The following is a 22,545-nucleotide window of genomic DNA, read 5'->3' as shown; positions in this document are numbered from 1 at the left end:
ACCAATAAAAAAAAAAGCATATTGTGGAATTATTCACCATCATCCTCATTCACCCACAGAGAAAACCACTAGAGCTGCAAGCATCACTTTGAGTCTCCTGTCATGATCTGCTGTAATGTTACAACAAATTCACAACTTGTTTGAAACAAACAATGACCTTTTGAATGCTGTTAGAGAATGTTTCCCACGTAATCAGCATCAGTTTTTCATGAGTGTCTGTAACTTAGACAACACCTGCTCAGAACAAGCAGACTTGGTTTTAGTGTTCACATTCTAATGCTGATGCCGAGAGGGTATTTTTGATGGTCGGTTTGAACAAAACCTCGGTCATGACCCTAAAAATGGCTGGGCTTGAGCCGAACTGTTTTAAATGGGAGCCAAATTTACAGAAGATAAAGGAGTCCAAAAAGGCAACAAACACTTACAATAAACAACACCAGTCATAATCTATCTCTCTCTCATATACACACACAAATAAATGGAATACTTTGTATTTGGTTAAATTGTGTTCAGTGATCCTTACCAAACACAACACCCGCATTGTTGTGTTTGGGTGGGGGGTTGGAGATGTCACTCTTGCCTGTCTTCAATTTTAGATCATTACTTTCTCACAAAATGTTGTCAGTCAAAAAGGGATGAATTAAATCTTCAGACCATGCAAATTTTATGATCACACAAAGAAACTGGGGCATGATATAACAGAAACAATTGATATAGCATTGAAGCAGCAATTAGGAATCAAAATATTCCATTCTGGAGTAAGAATGGTGGGGTTTAGAGTAAAACGTTCAATCTTTATTGCCAGCACTGAACTCTATTTAAAAAAATAAATAAATAAATAAAAAAAATCAGAACAAGGAAGGACCTAGAATTAATGAGGGTGTCCAAAACTGATTTATACATTTTCCTATCCATAATGCAATTGAATCACCAGCAGAAAACACCATACTTTAGACACGAAAAATGAGGTGAGTCCTCATTTAAAACAAACATTAAGTATAGTAACAGATTGCCCATATACTATGCCAGTAAAACATACCTTCCACCTGGATCATTAATGTTTTTTTCTAAAGTAAAAAGTTCAATGTTTACTAATTAAGATAGCTGTGCCCCTCTTCCTTGTGTTTTATTCACAAGATAAATAAAATATTTGACCAACTTAGTCTCACTTCAAATTTAAGTTCTTGGAGTCTGGTAGATGTGTCTCCTGAAACATGGCAAGTAGTCTTCTCCTTTTAAAAGGCCCAATTTTTTTTGCTTGATCACATCCTAACAATATAGCATTCTAAGTATTAATTCTGGCCAAATTATATAATCAATCACTAGACACAAAACATAACCAGAAGTGTCACAGGGGCGGGGTAAAAACGGACCCAACTGCAGTTCAGCTAAACAAAAACAGGGATTTATTAACCAATAAAAACCACGAAACAGGACAAAGAAAACCAGACATGACGACAATAGGAGACAAAGACAGAGAATTCCGCGCTGCACAAGGCAACGCGGCTCAATTAAATAATACAAGTAATTAACAGACATGAGGGACCCACCTCTCGGGAACCAGGAAAGGGGAGGGGGGGGAGAAAATAAAAATCGTTCACAAAACAAAAATCAACAGAAAAAAAAACCCATGGAGCAAAACACGGGCCTGCAACACCCCCCGCGGACAGGAAGTGGGGCGGCATCCTCCAGGGAAACCAGATGTGAAGCGACGCCCCCCACCGGACAGGTGCGGGGCGATGTCACAGGACACCGAAAAAACAGAACAAAACTCGTGCCCGCAACCAGGAAGTGAGGCGGCGCCTCCATACAGAAACCGGAAGCGGAGCAGCGTCCCTCACCGGAAAAATGTGGACCGATGTCACCAAAGCCGTGAAGTCCAGGGGGGAAAAAAAATCCAATAAGAAGAAGAAAAAAAAATAAATTACTCCCAATATCGGCCGGTCCAGGCTGCAGCTGTCCTGCTGGGTCCTGGTCTGGCGGAATCCTTGTGTCACGGCCGCGGGATAAAAACGGACCCAAATGCAGGACAGCTAAACAAAAACAGGGATTTATTAACCAAAAAACCACGAAACAGGACAAAGAAAACCAGACATGATGCCAACAGGAGACAAAGACAACAGAGGATTCCGCGCTGCACAAGGCAACGCGGCTCAATTAAATAATACAATAATGTATTAACAGACATGAGGGACATGTCTCATGTCATAATTATGTCATAATTAACAGACATGAGGGACAGTGTGCAGAGGCGGAGAGGAAAAGACAAGGGCGGGGCAGACACGTGAACACCGAACAAACAAAAAGGCACATGGCCAACGTCCGGACAGAGTCCTGACAAGAAGAGCTGTGAGTGTAGAAGTAAAGCTTATCTGTGACAGAGATAAAACTTATGAGAAAGACTTTTACATTTTATGAACAGAACGAGCCATAGAGACAGCAAAGCTTGACAGAATAAGCAAAACCTCTGACCATGTTGATGGTATATGCTTACAATTGCTCTAGTTGCTCAGTGTACAATATAATATACAGTATTTTGTGTTTTTGTCTTGTAATGTTTTGTATTATCTGTTTGCACTGTCTTTTTTCTTGCACTGGTTGCACACATTGCACTTTATGTGGCTCGGACTTAATTCCTTAGATTTGTGTTTTAAGTAGCTTTATGTCATTTTATGTATCACCATGGTCCTAGATGTTGTTACCTTTCACTGTGTACTGCATCAGCTCAAGATGTGTATATATGGTTGAAATGACAGTAAAAACATCTTGACTTGACTTGATACATAAGAGTCTTCTGCACATCATTGAATTTCTGAAGTTTCTTCAAAACCTCTACAGAAATATCGTTATAAATACATATTTGATTCCAGTCATGGTGCCACAGCACATCCTGTAAGATGTGCCATTGAAAACAGACCAGCAAAGTCCAACCAATTTATGCACTCTCTCAATCTCCAAATGCAAGTCAGCTGAGAGGCCCAAACATTTCTATAGCATCCTTGTGAGAAAATATGCGATGACTTAAACACCTTTAGCTTTCTCAGGAAGACAAATGATTCTCAGGTTTTTCCCAAGTTCCTTGGCTCTTCGAGTCATCAACTTTGGGTCTGAGTCAAGAATTTTCAACATTCAGAAATGCAATTTATTTTTCATAAGACAGAATGCTATTTTTGGCAGCAGAAATTCTGCATTTATCCTCAATTAGATATGTCTCGTATGTCTCAGAACAGACCTAAGTGTAATTAATCATATAATTTGTTTTTGTGCACAATTTGATATTTTTGTGGATTTAAATGTTTGAATTATTTCCCTTGCTAATGTGGATCTCTGATTTTCCTTCTTTTATGATGGGAATTATAGTCTCTAGAGCTATATGCATTTACATTTATGGCATTTGGCATTCACTCATTTATGTATCATTCATCTTTAATACTTTGTTCAGCTCTTATGGTTATTTTCTAGAGTTAAACGGACACATCATTTGTGTAGTTTACAATAAAGTTTCATAAAATTCATCAGTATGGATTTAGCCGTCATTTGGATAGGGTCTGCTACACACTGAAATGTTTGCACAAATTGTGATCAGTTTTGTGTTGATAATATTACTCCTTAATGGTGAAATTCAATATGAGTGGTGGTGGCAAACTTGCAAAGGAGCCATTTAAAGATACACCTTTACACTATGTAATTCAAGGTAATTTGGCATTATTACAATTAAAAAATCTATTTTATTTCTCTCTATTATTTCTTTATCAGAAATGTTCTCTTTACTTTCATACAGTCACACATCTGGTTAAGTGTCTCTCAATAGTACCACATTGTTATTGAAGAGGGAGGGGACAAATGCAGTTGTATTGACAAGATTATTCTAGAGTAAGGCTTTATTGTTTCATTACATCATTAGAAACACACAATATATTGTTCCATTGTATTTGAAATTTAGTTGTAGGACCATAAAGACATTTTAACAGCATGTCATTTACCTCATTTTTTTTCCCAGAATACTTCTCAGATGCTGTGAAGAGGTGGAGCACAGATGCTACAGACAATGATATTGATGCATCAGAACACCTAAAGCACACTTCAGGAAGAGCTGGGTCATGGGGAATATAACAAATGAGCCACAGACTCTGCAAACATTACATGTTAACAATAATCAGGTATTTTTGTTTTTTACTTGTTTGTTTTAAACATCAAAATGATTACTGGGAGCCAATGAAGCTTATATGGCAATAAATCCAAATGAATAACCTGCAATGTAAGCACTGTGATTTTTTTATATCAATTAATACAGTGTAAAAATATCCTACAGTAACCTTAATTGCATCTTCCAGCATTGTCTGTGACATTTTTTGAGATTTTAAATAACTGTCACGTTGTCATACAGGGAAGCATCACAGCCAGTCACAAATGCAGGATACAACTTAACACATTTATTCACATCAAAAAACTAACAATGTTACATGGCAAAATGAACACGCAAGACAGAAACACAACACAAACAATGACAAGCTAAAATAGATACCAAAGGACAGGTATAAATAAGGCAACACATTAGGAATAACAGGCAACAGGTGGAAAAAGACACCTGACCTCAAAACCGAAATCTCTGCCAGCAGCTACCTTCAGTGCAAAAACAGAGTGTGGAAAGTGATAGTGGAGGATACCAGGTGATGATCAGAGATGTGAAGTGTGATGGCAGTTATGTCTGTAGCTGGGGTAGGATGGGTAAAAACCAAATCCAGGCAATTTCCTCCCTTATGTGTGGGAGAGCATCGGTTGAAGGTCAAAGAGAAGAAAACAGGCAGGGGTGGTGGTAATAGTGCTAGATTAGACACAAAGTGCTACAGTGCTACAGGTTAATTTAGCAGAGTTAACTTCAACCCACACAAAACCTAAATATAAATTAGAAAAAATGCCATGTCCATAATTCACACCTTAAGGGACTAAAACTACTCTTGATTAATCACCTGAAAAAATTAGCAAAACTATAGGATCAACAATGATATACATTCATTCATTCATTCATTCATCTTCTACCGCTTATCCGAACTACCTCGGGTCACGGGGAGCCTGTGCCTATCTCAGGCGTCATCGGGCATCAAGGCAGGATACACCCTGGACGGAGTGCCAACCCATTGCAGGGCGCACACACACACGCTCATTCACTCACGCAATCACACACTACAGACAATTTTCCAGAGATGCCAATCAACCTACCATGCATGTCTTTGGACCGGGGGAGGAAACCGGAGTACCCGGAGGAAACCCCCGAGGCACGGGGAGAAAAAATAGAACCCTACCTTACAGAAGAGAATACATTTAAGATAAAGAGCTAGAGCACGCTGAAGAAAACCATGTAGGTGTTTTTTTTTTTTTGGCTAAAGCTGGAAGCCCCAGTTCCATACCTGCAAACTAGTCGCTTTTCTGCGAAATTCGCCGTTTTTAATCAAAATATGTCATTTGTGTGAATCGTGTAGATCCGAAGAGTTTTTAGTTGGGGGGGGCTTCTTTCAGCTGTGTCCGAAACCGCTTACTTCCATCCAATAATTAGGCGAAGTAGTGCTTAGGCGGCGGTTTTGGACGCAGCTCCATCAACATATGGATCAGCTAAGTACCAGGACCTTGAGGTGACTTATGAGAACTTAAATGTGAGAATGGAAGGAAGGCCTTGGCTGAAAGCTGTCTAATGGAGGTATGCAATGGCATCCTTGGTAGAGCAGTTGGGTTGGTACACAAACTGTAGTGGGTCTAGAGTATCCATCTATCAAGCTGATGCCTCGCGTCTCTACTTCTAATGACTTTTTATGGCGGATGGCAAACCAACTTTTGGTGCATTCACCGCCACCAACTGGACTGGAGTCTGAAGCACTAGTAAGCAGATGACGCCTCACATCTCAATCATCCTTGCGTCTTATATATTTGTGTTCATCAATTTATTAAGGTTCGAAGCAGGGGTGGTTTTAGGATTTCATCTTTAGGGCGGCTTAGCCCTCAGTGAGAATTTAAAACAAGAAGAGTTTTATATTATATATTATATGACAACTCTGGTAATAAGAATAGTGAAATTTCACTGCTTTTGGTTGCCGTCTTTGCGGTGATTAACATTATAGATAAACGCATCCAGCTCTGACTGCGCGTGCACGCTGCGCGTACCCGTGCTTCTCCGTTCAAATAACGCACTTTTGAAAGACTACAACGCACGCACGTAAAAGCAAAGTAAAAAAATCGCTCTTGGATCAAACTGATAAATAATTTTCTTTCCCACCCACGACATGTCCTGCATTTTAACGTAATTTTTATTATTTATTTATGGAAGTAAAAATTATACTTATAGTTTTAGGGTGGCTGAGATGACAGACAGGGGGCTGGATCCACCCTAAAAAAGGTCTAGAACCGCCCCTGGTTCCAAGGCACTCAAATTGTACAGATAAAAAATATTTCCAAGAAATTTTGCTAAAAGTGCTTTTTTCACTTGAAGCAAATGTTGTCTTTTCCCTTTATGTTCTTGTCAGAGTGCTTCATTTTAAGTTCTCAATTTTTCTCCGGGTGGGGGGTATATTTCGAACCTTGTCACCTTTTTCACCTCTTGTGAGTTTGCAGGTATGCAGTTCAGAGGGAGGTTGCTGGATGATGCAGATTGAGACATGTTCAGGCACAGCTCTGATGACATCACCATGTTTAAGGAAGCATCCTTAAATATACTGAGATCCTGCTCCACTCCCTACAATGTGAGGCTTTCCACCAGGAACATGATGATACAAGGCATCCTGCAGTGTGCGCAGAGCTGTTAAAGATGTGCTACAGGAGGAAACTAGAATCACAGTTTCAGCACGGTGGTTCTAGGAGCTGCAATCTTCAAATGCTTTAAAGAGTCCACCATAGTTTCTGTCCTGGAGAAAGCACAGCCCACCTGCCTCAATGACTATTGCCTGGTAGATACCTGATACTCTAGACCCACTACAGTTTGTGTACCAACCCAACTGCTCTACCAAGGATGCCATTGCATACCTCCATTAGACAGCTTTCAGCCAAGGCCTTCCTTCCATTCTCACATTTAAGTTCTCATAAGTCACCTCAAGGTCCTGGTACTTAGCTGATCCATATGTTGATGGAGCTTCAACTTTATGACAAACGAACCACAAACAGTATGGGTTGGCAAACATGGCTGTTTCTCCCTCAACATTACAACATGTGCCCCCCAGGGTTGTGTTCTGCGCCCCATGCTGTACTCACTGTACAAATATGACTGCATGGCCACTTCCAACTCCACCACCATCAACAAGTTTGGTGATGACACAATTATGCTAGGTTTGATTTCTAACAATGAACTGATGGCCTACCTAGAATAGATTAAAAAGCCCTCTTAGACACTTAGAAACTGGACCCTTTCTGGACTTTTCAAGACTTGGGACAACACCCACTTCCTCAGCCAGACTTTTACACAAGTATGAAACATTTTGCAATTTAACAATATTACGTTCATATTCACATGCATCACTGTACCATATTCAGCTTCTACCTCTATTTGTGATATATTTATTTCTCATTTAATTTTGTATCTTATTTGTCTCTTATTTTTAGTCCTTATATCTTAATGCAATTTCTTATTTTTCTATTTTTATGTCTAGGACAGTCATAAAAAGCATTTCACTACATGTTGTACTCTGTATGATTGTGTATTTGACAAATAAATTTGAATTTGAAATGAAAAAATATTGATTGATAATACACACAGCTGTAAATTGACAGGAATCATGTGGAGGACTACACTGGTTCTTGGTCTGTCTGCCCCGCACTTGTCTCTTCCTCCACGCCTCTGCACACCTGTTCCTCATGTGTTTAATTGTCATGTGTATTCGCGGAATCCTTGTCGTCATCGTTGTCATCCTGTGTCGTCTTGTGTCATAGTCTGTGTCCCTGTTTTGTCTTTTTAGTTAATAAACCATTTTATTTTACGCTATCCTGCATTTGGATCTGTTTTTATCTGTTTTTATCCCCTGTTTTTTTTTTAGTGACGTGACATAGCCTACGGCAAAGTATGGTGACCCATACTCAGAATTCGTTCTCTGCGTTTAATCCATCCAAAGTGCACACACACAGCAGTGAACACACACCTGGAGCAGTTGGCAGCCATTTATGCTGCGGCACCCGGGGAGCAGTTGGGGGGTTTGGTGCCTTGCTCAAGGGCACCTCAGTCGTGGCCGGCCTGAGACTCGAACACACAACCTTAGGGGGTTTGGTGCCTTGCTCAAGGGCACCTCAGTCGTGGCCGGCCTGAGACTCGAACCCACAACCTTAGGGTTAGGGGTCAGACTCTCTAACCATTAGGCCACGACTTCCCCCCACTTGCCCTGTCAGGTGGAATATAAGAATATCACAAGTGGGCATTTACTTTAATCTGGAAGACAACCAGCAGCTAGAACTAGTGTCAAGCCCAACCAGGTGTTTGTTAAGCCCACTAGACCACTGGATCATAGCAATCTTCTGAAGGACCACACTCCATTCCAGCAAAGATGGATTGTTCATAGGAGAGTTGGGCAGGTCCAAACCAGTAGCAATTAGTGGACTCTTTAGTGTCTGCAGGTGAGGTTTCATGGCAATATGGATTCTGGGGCCAAGCAATGAGAATTCCTCTGTAGAGTCTTGAATGTTGAATCTTGAATGCCTTGAATGTTGTTCTATATCTCTACTTGTGTACTTATCAAATCTTACATTTATCATAAACTCATTTCCAGTTACATAATTAACAGTCAGAATGAATAATGGATTAAAGTGACCAGAACTTAGCAGGTATGCTTTCTCTGAATGTTGATAAAACCAAAGAGATGGTTGTTGGCTTCCGGAGAACACAGAGCGATCACTCTCCACTGAACATTGTCAGGAGCACCAAATTTCTTGGTGTTCATCTAGCGGAGAACTTCACCTGGTCACTCAACACCAGCTCCATCACCAAGAAAGCCCAGCAACATCTCTACTTCTTACAAAGGCTGAGAAAGGCACCGCAAAGCCAACAGCATTGTGGATGACCTCACACACCCCTCACACACACTCTTCACCCAACTGCCGTCTAGAAAAAGGTACATTCGTGAGGGCATTCGGGCCCTCACGACCAGACTGTGTAACCGTTTCTTCCCACAAGCCATCAGACTCCTTAATAACTGAACTGTACTGAGCACAACAGACACATGCACATCAACTGTATGGACTGCACAGACCTACACTAAATACACACACTTCCAATATATATCCATCAATCTGTTTACATGCTGTTTTTTGCACACTTTTTGTTATTTGTTATTTTGTTATTTTGTTTGCGCTGTCTTTTGTCCCGCACTGTCTTGTCTGTCTTGTTTGTCTTGTACTGCACTGTTTGCACCAGGTTGCCGAGTTGCACATTAGGTGGCTAGGATTAACTTACTAAGTCCTTATCTCTGTCTTTGTTTTATGTAGCACCATGGTCCTGGAGAAACATTGTAGCATTTCACTCTGTACTGCAACAGCTATATATGGTTGAAATGACAATAAAAGCTTCTTTATTTGACTTGACTTGTATGCTTGTACCTACAAAAGAATAGCATTCATTAAACTGGCATCTGATCAGGTTTGTGTCTCCTTGCTAGTGTTGCTTGAGATTTTGACACACTGATCATTAAATTCTACTCGAAAGTCTATATAATGATGCTGGAGTTAAGGGAACTTTTTGTTTACATACTAAGATAATGCTTGGTGTTCCACAAGGTTCTGTAGTTAAGCCAGCTGCTTTTTTTATTTCACCATGTGCAGCAGTAAAATACATTGGTATGATCATTGACTGCAGATCATGCAGATAATATTACTAGGGTAGCCTTATTTAGTGCCATAAATATTTCTAGGATTATGTAGTAATGTCTTAATGTCTGTATGTTCCAGTATGTGAATAAGCAAGTTCCAGAAATAGTAGCTACAATAATAACTAGAACCAAAAGATATGAACACATTGCCTCTAACATCATCCATTCTACTGTATATTGGCTCCCAGTCAAATTTCACTGGCCGCTTTATGTCCCGGTGTGCCCCCATGTCTGTCACCCTCTTGCTCTCCGTTTTAATTATGCTGTCATAGATAGCATACAGCTAGACAGCGAGACTTTCTAGAGTCCCTTTTTGCACTCTTCACACAAGGTACATGGTTCTTAACCATTATTTGGAGACTAGCTTTGCAACTGTCTCCATAATTAAACATTTTATACAGTCGTATGCAAAAGTTGAGGAACCCCTGACAATTTCCATGATTTTCATTTATAAATATTTGGGTGTTTGGATCAGCAATTTCATTTTGATCTATCAAACAACTGAAGGACACAGTAATATTTCAGTAGTGAAATGAGGTTTATTGGATTAACAGAAAATGTGCAATATGCATCAAAATGAAATTAGACAGGTGCATAAATTTTGGCACCCTTGCCATTTTGCTGATTTGAATACCTGTAACTACTTAGCACTGATTAATTGGAACACACAATTGGTTTGGTGAGCTCATTAAGCTGTTCAAGCCGTTCATAGACAGGTGCATCCAATCATGAGAAAAGGTATTTAAGGTGGCCAATTGGAAGTTGTTGTTCTCTTTGACTCTCCTCTGAAGAGTGGCCTCAAAACAACTCTGAAAAAACAAATGACCTGAAAACAAAGATTGTTCAACATTATGGTTTAGGGGAAGGCTACAAAAAGTTATTGCAGAGATATAAGCTGTCAGTGCCCACTGTGAGGAACATAGTGAGGAAATGGAAGACTACAGGCACAGTTCTTTTTAAGGCCAGAAGTGGCAGGCCATGTAAAATATTGGAAAAAGGCAAGGATGGTGAGAACTATCAAAAATTCAACATCAACTTGCTGCAGATGGTGTCACTGCATCGTTCAACAACTCAGCGCACTTTGCACAAGGTGAATCTGTACGGGAGAGTGATGCGAAAGAAGTTGGAGTTGCTTGAGGTATGCAAACGCACATTTGGACAAGCCAGCTTCATTTTGGAATAAGGTGCTGTGGAGTGATGAAACAAAGATTGAGTTATTTAGTCATTGCAAGGGGCGTTATGCATGGCGGCAAAAGAACACAGCATTCGAAGTAAAACACTTGCTACCCACAGTAAAATTTGGTGGCGGTTCCATCATGGGGCTGTGTGGACCGTGCCGGTACTGGGAATCTAGTTAAAGTTGAGGGTCGCATGGATTCCACCCAATATCAGCAGATTCTTGGGAATAATGTTGAGGAATCAGTCACAAAGCTGAAGTTATGCCGGGGCTGGATATTTCAACAAGATAACGACCCAAAACACTGCTCAAAATCTACTCAGGCATTTATGCAGAGGAACAAGTACAATGTTCTGGAAGTCCCCAGACCTGAATATCATTGAACATCTGTGGTGTGATTTGAAGCGGGCTGTCCATGCTCTGCAACCATCAAACCTAACTGAACTGGAGATGTTTTGTAAGGAGGAATGGTCCAAAATACATTCATCCAGAATCCAGACACTCATTACAGGAAGAGTCTAGAGGCTGTTATTTTTGCTAAAGGAGGCTCTACTAAATATTGGTGTGATTTTTCTGTTGGTGCCCAAATTTATGCACCTGTCTAATTTCGTTTTGATGCTTATTGTGCATTTTCTGTTAATCCAATAAACCTCATTTCACTACTGAAATATTACTGTGTCCTTCAGTTATTTGATAGATCAAAATGAAATTGCTGATCCAAACACCCAAATATTTATTAATGAAAATCATGTAAATTGTCAGGGGTTCCTAAACTTTTGCATATGACTGTAGCTTCAACAGAGAAGACTTAATGTTAAAACTAAGTGTAATGATTGCGTGGAAGTTTGATGAAAACACAAGGCAAACAATCTTGGGCAAAGTGCATGCTCTGAAAACAGGTGGAAATCAGATGAACTTGAACCCGGAAGTGATCAAAACTCGGAAGATGGTGGTCTGGGGAGGAATCACAGTAGGATCCATTACAAAACATTGCCCAAAAGCTCATAGTTACATAACTTTTCTTGACAATATACTGTACAGTTAACAAAGAAATACAATCAAAGCAATGTGCATGCATGTTTGAATGTGTGTTGGAAGAGAGCAGCCCAATACATACCTGACTGTTGTGTGATTGCCACTTCACTTGAAAGGAATTGCCTCTAGATTAAATGTACATTCCTAGGAAGTGGAAAGTAGAAGCATATTTTTAAACAAAGTAACAAACTTTCTATATATTATAGATAGACCATGTTGCGGTTGTACATTTTGTCTTATGGTTCCACCACTCTAAATACAGTGTTAGGGTCCATTTGTGAGAAATCTCAATGGCTATATCTAGCATTACCTAGCAAATAATGTCAAAACTATAGTAATTACAATGGCAAAATGTTTTTTTTTTACATACATTTTAGTATGTTGCACACGCAGAATACTGTTTAATGTAGATAGGACGAATAGTTACGGTTTCCTTTCGTAATCATGCTGTTTAGTATGCAGCTTTAGAAATAAGCCTGTTCATGAAAAACATAGATATGATAGACATGAAATGCTTCCTTAAATCCCAAATGTGGAGTAAATGGGGCATAGCAGCGCACTTGTGTAATGTACTTTGTATCTGACAGGAAACCATTTAGGATTCTTCCTGAAGGCTAGTTAAAACAACAATAAGGTTGAATGGTTGATATGGCTGGATCTACCATAATTAGCGCGTCCATACTCCTTTTCAATTTACATATAATTTAAGAAGCTTCCTGTTAGAGCGGTTTATATGTGCTAGTACACATATGCTGTGCAAACACTACAACAATACCTGCATACTGCTCAATCCTAGTAAATTGTAAATTCTCCAAATTTGTAACATTATTTTTAAGTGTCAGTGAAATGTAAGCAACAGCCATATGTGCCAATGGTTTTATCTGCCTATAGGCCTTGTGTATGTTGGCTGTTGTTTGTTGTTTATTTGTATGCATATTTGTTTGTTTTGTTAGTGAAATTGAGATTGCTTATAGTTGCTTTGTTCTGCAAATGTTTATAAATAGTATACTTGAGGGTAGGGAGTTACACCATAGACCAGCTGCCAGATGGCTTCATAATCACACCTAGAATATGACTAAGATAGCCTGCTGTTTCAGTAACAAAATGATGATTTTATCACAAACCGTGCCACCTTCAGAGGTGCAATTATTAAAAAAGGAAACGGTATGATGAAAGTTTTAAGTAATTTGTGAGCACAATAGTTTAATATAGATTACTTTAAGAGTAGATGTTCTTAAATCAAAAACATTGATGCCCTTTTTCTATTTCCTTGATCAGCTCATTAATAGTTGCACATTTGGTTTTCAGTCAGAGACTGTACATACTTACACTACTGAACATATACATTAAGTTATTTATTTACTGGTTATAAATGCCTACAAAAGGTCTCCTACTTTCTTCTCGAAATCAAAAATCAACAAAAGTATGCATGAAACCTAATAAACATTTGATCTGAGGCCATCGCTACACTCTATTTTCCTATTTGTACAAATGAGATTTGGAGCCCATGTGGCTGGAAAATGAACAACTTCCAACAAACTCAAACTCTCAGAAAAATGTTTATAAACACTCAGAGTAGGTCTGGACTTACATTACTAGATAAAACATGTAAGGACACACACAGATCAAGAACCTGCTTCTAGTGCATACAACAATGAGAATATTGTCTCTGCAGGGTTTGTAGTCATTTGTGCAGCTGACCCTGGCAGTTAAAAATTTCATTTCTGTAGCTCAAATGAAGAGAAGGTTTTTGTTGAGGCCAGAAATAAAAATGATTGTATCTCCTTTTTATTGTTAAAAAAAAAACAACCAAAAAAACAACAATATGGTACACAGGCCAAAGAAAACAGATGAGAAACAGGCAGGGATCCATTTCCTTCAGAGATCTGACACATGTTTACCCAAAACATGCTTTTTAGGCAGCTCTTATTCTGTTTTCACAGTGTACTAGGTAAGATCATTTGTTCATCACATGATTGTTTTTGTCAGCATCACATAATTTGTAAGCTTCATTGTGCATTGTGACTCTTTTTAGACCACTGCACTTCAAACCGCTGAATCTGCACTCACTCCTGACTGCATCCCCACTAACAATTTAGGACTAATTGAATCCAGCAGTAATATAGACATATACATTTATATATCTTTGTTAGGGGAGAAACAAAGTACCTGTCTCAGAAATTTTATACAATTTTTTATACATTGAAAATTACATTAGATGTGAGAAGACTACAAATAAATAAATTTAACTCATAACTAATAAAAACAAAAATGCATTGTAGATAAAAAAGGAATGGCTGAACATATTTACACCTGGTGATTTCATACATTGTGTGCCTGGAATATTTCCTGAGATTATAATTCCATGCATGGAACTTTGCAACTAAATGCATCCCTGCCTTGCCCAATAGCTGCAATGCACATGCAAATCAGCTCTTTACATTTTGTACACCAACTGTCACGGTCAAAACATTTGCATCAGATGTTTAGAGGGGTTTTTGTTCTATAATGTGGCTTGGAGAGATAGACATACTGATAAAATATCTCAGACCTCGAGAAGTTGTATTAAATATGTTGCAGATGCATCATGGGAGTATGGGATATTGAAATGACAAGGATTTAAACAAGACTATTTTATTTTGCCTCACTGTAATGGAGTACGAGTAAGTCAGCTTAAGAGTAGAAACTTAAACAAATAAGTAAATATAAAGGCTTGAAAAATCACAGTAGATACCAAGGCAGAGAACGAACACAAAGCTCCATATACATAAGGATAGTTCCATTAAAGAAAAATGTATAAAATATAAAAGAGGTGCTGAGTATGTGGAATGCATTGAACTGAAATATACAACTTGTAATAGAACGTACATATACATATATGCCTTTTTTTCATGTTCCCAATATTTCTTACAAATCTTAAAACAATTACACCTCTTATACAGACATGAATTCAAATAAATAAATGTGTGGCCATAAACAAAATCACTTGTCATTGTACTGTCTCTATATTGGGTAAATATATAGAGGTATCTATAATTAAATTTAATATCTTATGACAGGGAATGCCTATTTCCATAACAGCACAAAATTCCTTAGAGAATCTTCGTAATATGATTTGAAAATAACCTGGTGTGTCAGCCATTTGGTTTTCAGGCAAAGTCTGTTAGTCCACAACAACATTACTTGTACCTTATTTAAGGTATAAAAATTATCATTATTATTATAATCAATCCATTTGTGCTATTTACAAAGGCATTCTTTCGGTCTGGATGCCAGTAAACCTCAGGCAAACACTTCACTCCTCCTAACTGAAAAGATTCTTGATCCTACTAACTGTTGGGTTTTTTCTTTCCAAAGCAGTGGTCTGTCAAAACTTCAATGTGCTGTTTGGCTGTAGGAATCGCAGGTGCATCCTATAATAATAATAATAATAATAATAATAAGGCACATAATAAAAAACTGGTAAAACAATTCATGTAAATGTCTGGTCTCTGATTACAGGATGGTATATTGGATTGAAGTTGATACCACAGAGCCAGGCCAGTTGGGCTTTATTTAACTTTTCCTTAATATTCATATTTAGGTCCAAAATAATATTGTAAGTAAAAAAATGGTCTTTGGATCACTTTCACGGAATTATTTAAGCAGAAATCTGTGGTCCTGATGTTGGTAAATATTTAGGTGTCACATAGCTCTGTTTTCACATGGATGAACTGGGAAGTTGGTATTTGCACGGGAACAGCTACTTGCGGGCGCTCTAGCAAGTCTTTAGCTCCAGCAATTTCGCTCTTCACCTCCAGCTCTTCCACTGGAGTTAGACCCTCACTGGGGCTGCTTGCCAGCTCTGCCCCTGTGTTTGAGTGTCCATTAACAAGCTGGTACATGCTCTGGCCAGCAACACCAACAATCACGGTCCTTTGGCCAAGCTCAGGTGACCCTTCATCTGCTTCCTCCCTACAGAATGGATTGCCATTGACCATGGACTGCAGGAACTGTGTCTCAAGGATCTCCTCCTTTACCTGTAGGTTCTGAAACTCTCCAGGCTTCAGCACAGTAGCAATGACAGTACCAGGCTGCTGTGCTACCATGGGATGCCCATTGGAATTGAGTGTAACCACACGGGTCAGGCCATTCAGAGGGTCACTGTTCGCCAGGACAGAGGATAGAGGCACCGTTTGCAGTGTGACTGGTGCTCCTCCTTGTGATCCAGAAGTAAGCACCATGGGAACAGTGGCAGGCATATTAATGGCTCTGTAAAAACAGAGAACGCTAAAGTTAGCAGTGTCATTAAGGGCAGATAAGATCCAATTCAATTCAATTTGTAAAGTGTTAAGCAACAAACACTGCAGCTTTACAGAAACCTAGATATAAATCCAGATCCCTATTGAGCAAACCAAATGCAATGATACAAGGAAACCCCACTTCTGGGAGACCCTGGGTAGTGGAATTATAAACAGTGACAGTATATAGTCATATACATTAAAGGCAAAGAGTACTACACATATTGAGAAGATGTCGAGTTTTCATTACGATCATATTATGAACAGGAGTCCTGAAATAGGCAGAAAGTTATAGTTTATGCAAGCAAGATTATCAGTTTAAGCAGGGACTCCCAGTCTTATGAACTGACAGGATCCACAATAAAGATATTGTGCCTTTATTAATTCCATAAAGAAATTAATAGAAACCCAGCTACTTTGTGCATATCTGCTATACTCACCTCAATGGGTGTGTAGGAGCTGGAACAGCAGCTCCCAGGTTTGGCTGCAGTACATGAACAGTCTGCAGCAACTGTTCACTTTGTTTGCATTTGGCATTCTGGTAAAGCACACTGGCACCTGGCTCCTTCTTCACTGCCTTGGTTTGCATGTAGCCTGACCCTTTGCCCTGGGCACGCGATGCTCCACGACTCATGACACGACTCTGGCAGTTGGAGCGCTGGTTGCTATAACCATGGCTGGAGTCTCCACACTGCCCATCATCTTCATCAATGACCACCAGATCAGTGGGCATCTCTTTAAACTGGTACACAAGTCTCTGACCTTCAACTTTGGCCAGAATGCCCCTCTGGTAGTAATACCTAAAAAGACCCCCCCCAAAAAAAATCAAAGGAGAGTCAAGAGACAATGAAACACGGATCATTATTTCACATTTGCTTTTTATAGGTTTGGTCCAGCAGTTACCTAAGGGCCCTTCCCATGGTCTCATAGTTCATATCAGGCTTGTTTTTGTGCTTTCCCCACAGCTTGGACACAGCCTTGGAGTCCACAAGTTTAAAGATACCCTTCTCTCTCTGCGTCCACTTGATGTATTTAGGACAGGTGTTTTTGTCTTGCAGCAAAGCCAGCAAAAACTCCCAGAGGTAAATTGTGTTACCTAAAGGTAAGAACATATTCAGAAACTTAAATACTTCACTTCAGATTTCTCAAGTTATATTTTTTAACAATTTTCAACAACTCAGGTTTCATATATAGTCGCTTGAAAGTTTGTGAACCCTATTTCTATATTTCTGCATAAATATGACCCAAAAAACATTACATTTTAATAGAAGTCCTAAAAGTAAACAAAGTAAACGCAATAAAACAAATCTCACAAAAATATTATACTTCATTTAATTTAATATACAGCATTACATACCTTTACTTGCAAAAGTATGTGAACCTTTGATTTTAGTATCTGTTGTGACGCCTTATGCTGCAAGTAAATTAATCAGGAACTGTTGCTCAGTTCTGCCCAACAGCTTTGAATAATTTTGTCCCATTCCTCAGTAGAGAACAGCTTCAACACTGGGATTTTGGTGGGTGCACTCACAAACTGCTTGCATCAGGTTCTTACAACTTTTCTTTCAGATTAAGGTCAGGACTTTGACTTGGGTGATTGTGGTTGTTGTATTGGTGTATGACCCATTTTCTCTTGAGATGCAGATCATGGACAGATGTCCTGCCATTTTCCTTTAGAATTGACTGGTATAAATTCTAAATTCACTGTTCCATCAATGATGTTGGAATTCAGTATTTTACTTTCTCCAAAAATAACGCATCTCATTTAAACCAACTGGCATGTCCACATGGTCTTTAGCAAACATCATGGGCAGCAATGTTCTTTTTGGAGAGTGGTGGCTTTGTCTTTGCATCTCATGAACATTAACATTTGCCAAAGTATAAGAGGCCTTTAGTTGCTTAGAAGTTATACTTTTTGCCCTAACAGGCTATTACATGTCTTGCTTTTGGAGTGATCTTTGTTAGTTGACCACTTCTGGGAAGGGTGGCAATGGTCTTAAATTTCCTCCATTTTACAGAATCTGTCTGATTATAGATTTGTGGTCTAAACTATTTAGAGATGGTTCTGTAATTTTTTTCCAGCCTGATGAAAAACAATAATTTATTTTGCCATGATCCACTTCCTCATGAATATCAGACTATGATATATCCCTTTTCTTTTAATTAAACAGATGGACCTAACTTGAACTTGAAATTAAATACTAATCCCAGAGGTTCACATACTTTGCCCCTCACAGATATCTAATATTGAAATATTTTCCTGACTAAAAAATTACCATGTATAATATATTTGTCTGATTGGGTTCACTTTGGCTGCTTCTAGGACTAGTTTGTGTATGTGTGTGTGTGTGTTTTGTGTATATATACATATAAATATACATATACATACATATATATATACACATATACATATATATATATATATATATATATATATATATATACATATAAATATACATATACATACATATATATATACACATATACATACACGTATATATATAGGATTTACCTTTTCCTTCTTTACTTTTTTTTTTCAGAGGGAGAGAAGGATTGGTGATAGGGGAACAAGGACGCACCATTTTAGGTTTGCGCACTGAAAAAAAAGTAGCATTCATTTATAATCTCTCTCTAATTCCAATGAAACTTACAACATATATAACATGGGAAAATAATTTATAAAACTTCCATGAACATGCCTATATATCTAAACAAAGGAAGAAATTGATTTTTTTTTTAATTAAATTTAATACTTATTTTCTTTTCAAGGAAATTCAATTTATAGGGTATATTCACAACACCACCTACTGGAAAGTGTGTGTTACTGTTGTACCTTTATTTTTCCTAGGCAGTTTGGATGGACTCTTTTGAGGGACCTCGTCCATAGAAGAAGTTTCTTCATCCAGAGAGACATCCATGCAGTCAGAAGAAAGTTGCTCTGGCCGCAAAGATATGTAGGTCAGGTCTGGTTCCAGCAGAGCTCCATAGGTGTGAACTATACATTTCGAAGTAAGACGTAACAGACAAGCCATTGTGTAAGCACAAAAATCTGACCTATTTTGCTGTGTTTTTAAAAAAATAAAAAAGGAGACATGAGTAAACCAACAGAAAAGTCATGACATACTCATACGTTTCTCGTCCAGGATGTTGTTGGGAGACTCCATATTCAACAAGGCCTCAGCTGCCTCAATGGTCTCTACATTATCTTCTCCTCCAGAGACTGGAGTCTCTATTGCAGAAGAAATAAGAGTTTACATTAGAGCTAGATCTGAATTATACTGAAAGATTCTAACCATCATAGCTAATGACATATTTATATACCTATACATTTATATATAAATATATAGATATTTAAATAACAAATAAAAAAAACAAGATTAAAGCAAAACTTGTGTACTTTTAATCAAATAATTTAATTTCTGCTTCAGTAGCGTTCCTTTTCTAGATGCGGTAATATAATAATATATTGGGTTACACTGTTAATTCTCCGTCAACATTAATCATAGCCTAATCGTAAAAAAAAATCCTGTCATTGTAGACTCACCAGACAGCCCTACATCTCCCACCATAATGTTCTCCTCCACTTCATCCTGCATGGTGTCCACCATGATGCCGTTGGTGACTTCATCAGCCTCTAGCCCTGAGTACACCTGCATGAGGTCAGCAGCAGGCACTTGCTCCACAATCACAGCTGGAAACACAGATGGGTCATCGAGCTGCCAAACACAACCCAGAGAAATGCCATTAGTATATATGATTATCTACGTTTCCAAATAAACAATGCAAATAAATATACTTGTTAAATAAAACATATCTAATCATATAGAAGTCCTATACACACACACACATACACACACATACATACTGTGTCACTTAAAAGTTTGTGAACACTTTAGAAATTCCTATATTTTTACATAAATATGACCCAAAACCTTATCAGATTTGCACACAAATCCTGAAAGTAAGCAGAACGCAATCAAATGAATAAGCTGAAAATATTCTTCGTCTTCATTTAATTATTGAGAAAAATTATCCAGCATTACATATCTTTGACTGTATCTGTTGTGTATCTGTATATCTGTTGTGAGCCCTTGCGCAGCAATAACTGCAAGTACAGTTTCCGGTAACTTTTGTTCAGACCTGCACAATTGGAAGAATTTTATTCCACTCCACAGAACAGAAAACTTGGACACTGGGATTTTATTGGGTGTCTTCACATGAACTGCTTTCTTCAGGTCCTTCTACAATTTTCCTTTGGATAAAGGCCAGGATTTGGCCATTCCAAAACACTATCTTTGCTCCTCTTTTATCATTCTTTGGGACACAGGTTTGAGTGCTTGTGATCGTTGTCTTGGTGTGTGACCCATTTTCTCTTTATATTCAGTTCATGGACATATGTCTTGCCATTTTCCTTTACAATTCACTGGAATAATTCTGTATTTATTGTTCAATCAATGATGGCAAGCTGTCCTGGCCCAGATGCAGCAATACAGTCCCAAAGCATGATACTACCACCATAATGTTTCACAGAAGGTATAAGGTTCTTATTCTGGAATTCAGCATTTTCCTATCTCCAAAAATAACGCTTCACATTTTAAACCAAAAGAGTTTTATTTTGTTCTCATGCCTCCACAAATTATTTTTCCAATAGTCATCTGGCTTGTCCACATGATCTTAAGCAAATTTCATGGACAGCAATGTTCTTTTTGGAGAGTAGTGGCTTTTTCCTTGCAACTCTGCCATGTACACCAAGGTTGTTCAGTGTTCGCTTCATGGCTGACTCACAAACATTGGTGACATTAGCCAAAGTAAAAGTAACTCTTAATTTTACCTTGAAATTAAATACTAATCATAAAGCTTCACATTCTTTTTCCTCTCAGAGATATATACTATTAGAACATTTAGTGGAATAAAAAAAATACCAACTAATATATTTGTCTAATTTGATTTGTTGACGGGGCACGGTGGCTTAGTGGTTAGCGCGTTCGCCTCACACCTCCAGGGTTGGGGGTTCGATTCCCGCCTCTGCCTTGTGTGTGTGGAGTTTGCATGTTCTCCCCGTGCCTCGGGGGTTTCCTCCGGTTTCCTCCCCCGGTCCAAAAACATGCATGGTAGGTTGATTTGCATCTCTGGAAAATTGTCCGTAGTGTGTGATTGTGTGAGTGAATGAGAGTGTGTGTGCCCTGTGATGGGTTGGCACTCCGTCCAGGGTGTATCCTGCCTTGATGCCCGATGACGCCTGAGATAGGCACAGGCTCCCCGTGACCCGAGGTAGTTCGGATAAGCGGTAGAAAATGAGTGAGAGAGAGCGAGTGATTTGTTGACTGGGTTCACATATATATGTATATATGTGTGTGTGTGTGTGTGTGTGTGTGTGTGTGTGTGTGTGTGTGTGTGTGTGTGTGTGTGTGTGCGTGTATTTATATATACATACATATACGTATATATACATACATATACATATACATACATACACACACACACACATTATATATACATATATACATACATGTATGTGTGTGTGTGTGAGGGTCTGTCGCTTTTAAATAAGATTCTCCATATGCATTTAAAAAATTGCATTATACCACCAGCAGATGGTAGCAGGGAGCAACAGACAATGGTGCGGTCCTGTGCTGAATGGGCAAAACAAGCAAACAAATAAACAGCTTTAAAATTTATAGTGTTTAAGATTTATACAGTGTTTAAACTCACCATAACTTACCATAAACGAGATGCACATTATATGCAACTATATTGCTAAAATTGTATTGGCATTATTTTAATAACAGGCACATGCTTCCTGCATCTGCCGAAGTTGCACCTCAGCTTTGATTATGGTTCTCGCAGTTAGAGTTGAAGGAAGTAGCGCATGAGACCCTATCTCTTGCTCTCTTATCTGATTCCGAAAGACCATGTTTTGGACTCTTAAGAGCTTGATGTCAGTAACAAATTGTGGGTTGAGCCTGAGTAGTCAAAGCTCCACTCAGCTCAACTCTCCAAAGTGCAGGCCCTACATCTGCCTAAGTTACGTGTCAGGTTTGATCATGTGGATCACAGTTGGAGCTGACAGAAACAGAGCTTAAGACTTGGAATCCCCTTTCTCTGGCCCTCCTCTATGACTCTGAAGGTCCACAATTAATTCTGAACCAAATCAACAACAGAATGTTGTCTGGATTAGGCTCTGATGAGCTTGATATCAGCAACAAATTGTAGGTTACAG

General features: G+C 38.7%; 1 protein-coding gene and 1 long non-coding RNA gene across 9 annotated transcripts in view; one reads left to right on the top strand and one right to left on the bottom strand.

Moving 5' to 3' along the window:
* The first annotated feature begins 1,816 nt into the window (after positions 1–1,816).
* Positions 1,817–4,257, top strand: LOC132856063 (uncharacterized). The gene is made up of 2 exons (XR_009649397.1): positions 1,817–2,349; positions 4,001–4,257. It is a non-coding gene; the product is annotated as an uncharacterized LOC132856063 (long non-coding RNA).
* A 10,406-nt stretch (positions 4,258–14,663) lies between these two features.
* elf1 (E74-like ETS transcription factor 1) overlaps positions 14,664–22,545 on the bottom strand; it is a 30,037-nt gene continuing 22,155 nt past the window's right edge. For 7 of the 8 annotated variants that reach the window (XM_060886020.1, XM_060886014.1, XM_060886017.1 and 4 more), the window contains 7 exons: positions 19,870–20,041; positions 19,450–19,554; positions 19,159–19,320; positions 18,838–18,921; positions 17,229–17,421; positions 16,766–17,125; positions 14,664–16,296 (listed from right to left, as the gene is read on the bottom strand). In XM_060886020.1, coding sequence (XP_060742003.1) covers positions 15,723–16,296; positions 16,766–17,125; positions 17,229–17,421; positions 18,838–18,921; positions 19,159–19,320; positions 19,450–19,554; positions 19,870–19,981 — 1,590 coding nt within the window. In that variant the 5' untranslated portion in view covers positions 19,982–20,041 and the 3' untranslated portion in view covers positions 14,664–15,722. The remainder of the gene's footprint in view (positions 16,297–16,765; positions 17,126–17,228; positions 17,422–18,837; positions 18,922–19,158; positions 19,321–19,449; positions 19,555–19,869; positions 20,042–22,545) is intronic. The other variant, XM_060886019.1, reaches the window with a different exon arrangement.

Source organism: Tachysurus vachellii, chromosome 13 (genome assembly GCF_030014155.1).
Source record: "Tachysurus vachellii isolate PV-2020 chromosome 13, HZAU_Pvac_v1, whole genome shotgun sequence".
Classification (NCBI taxonomy): domain Eukaryota; kingdom Metazoa; phylum Chordata; class Actinopteri; order Siluriformes; family Bagridae; genus Tachysurus; species Tachysurus vachellii.
This window is presented reverse-complemented; position numbering and strand designations above follow the sequence as displayed.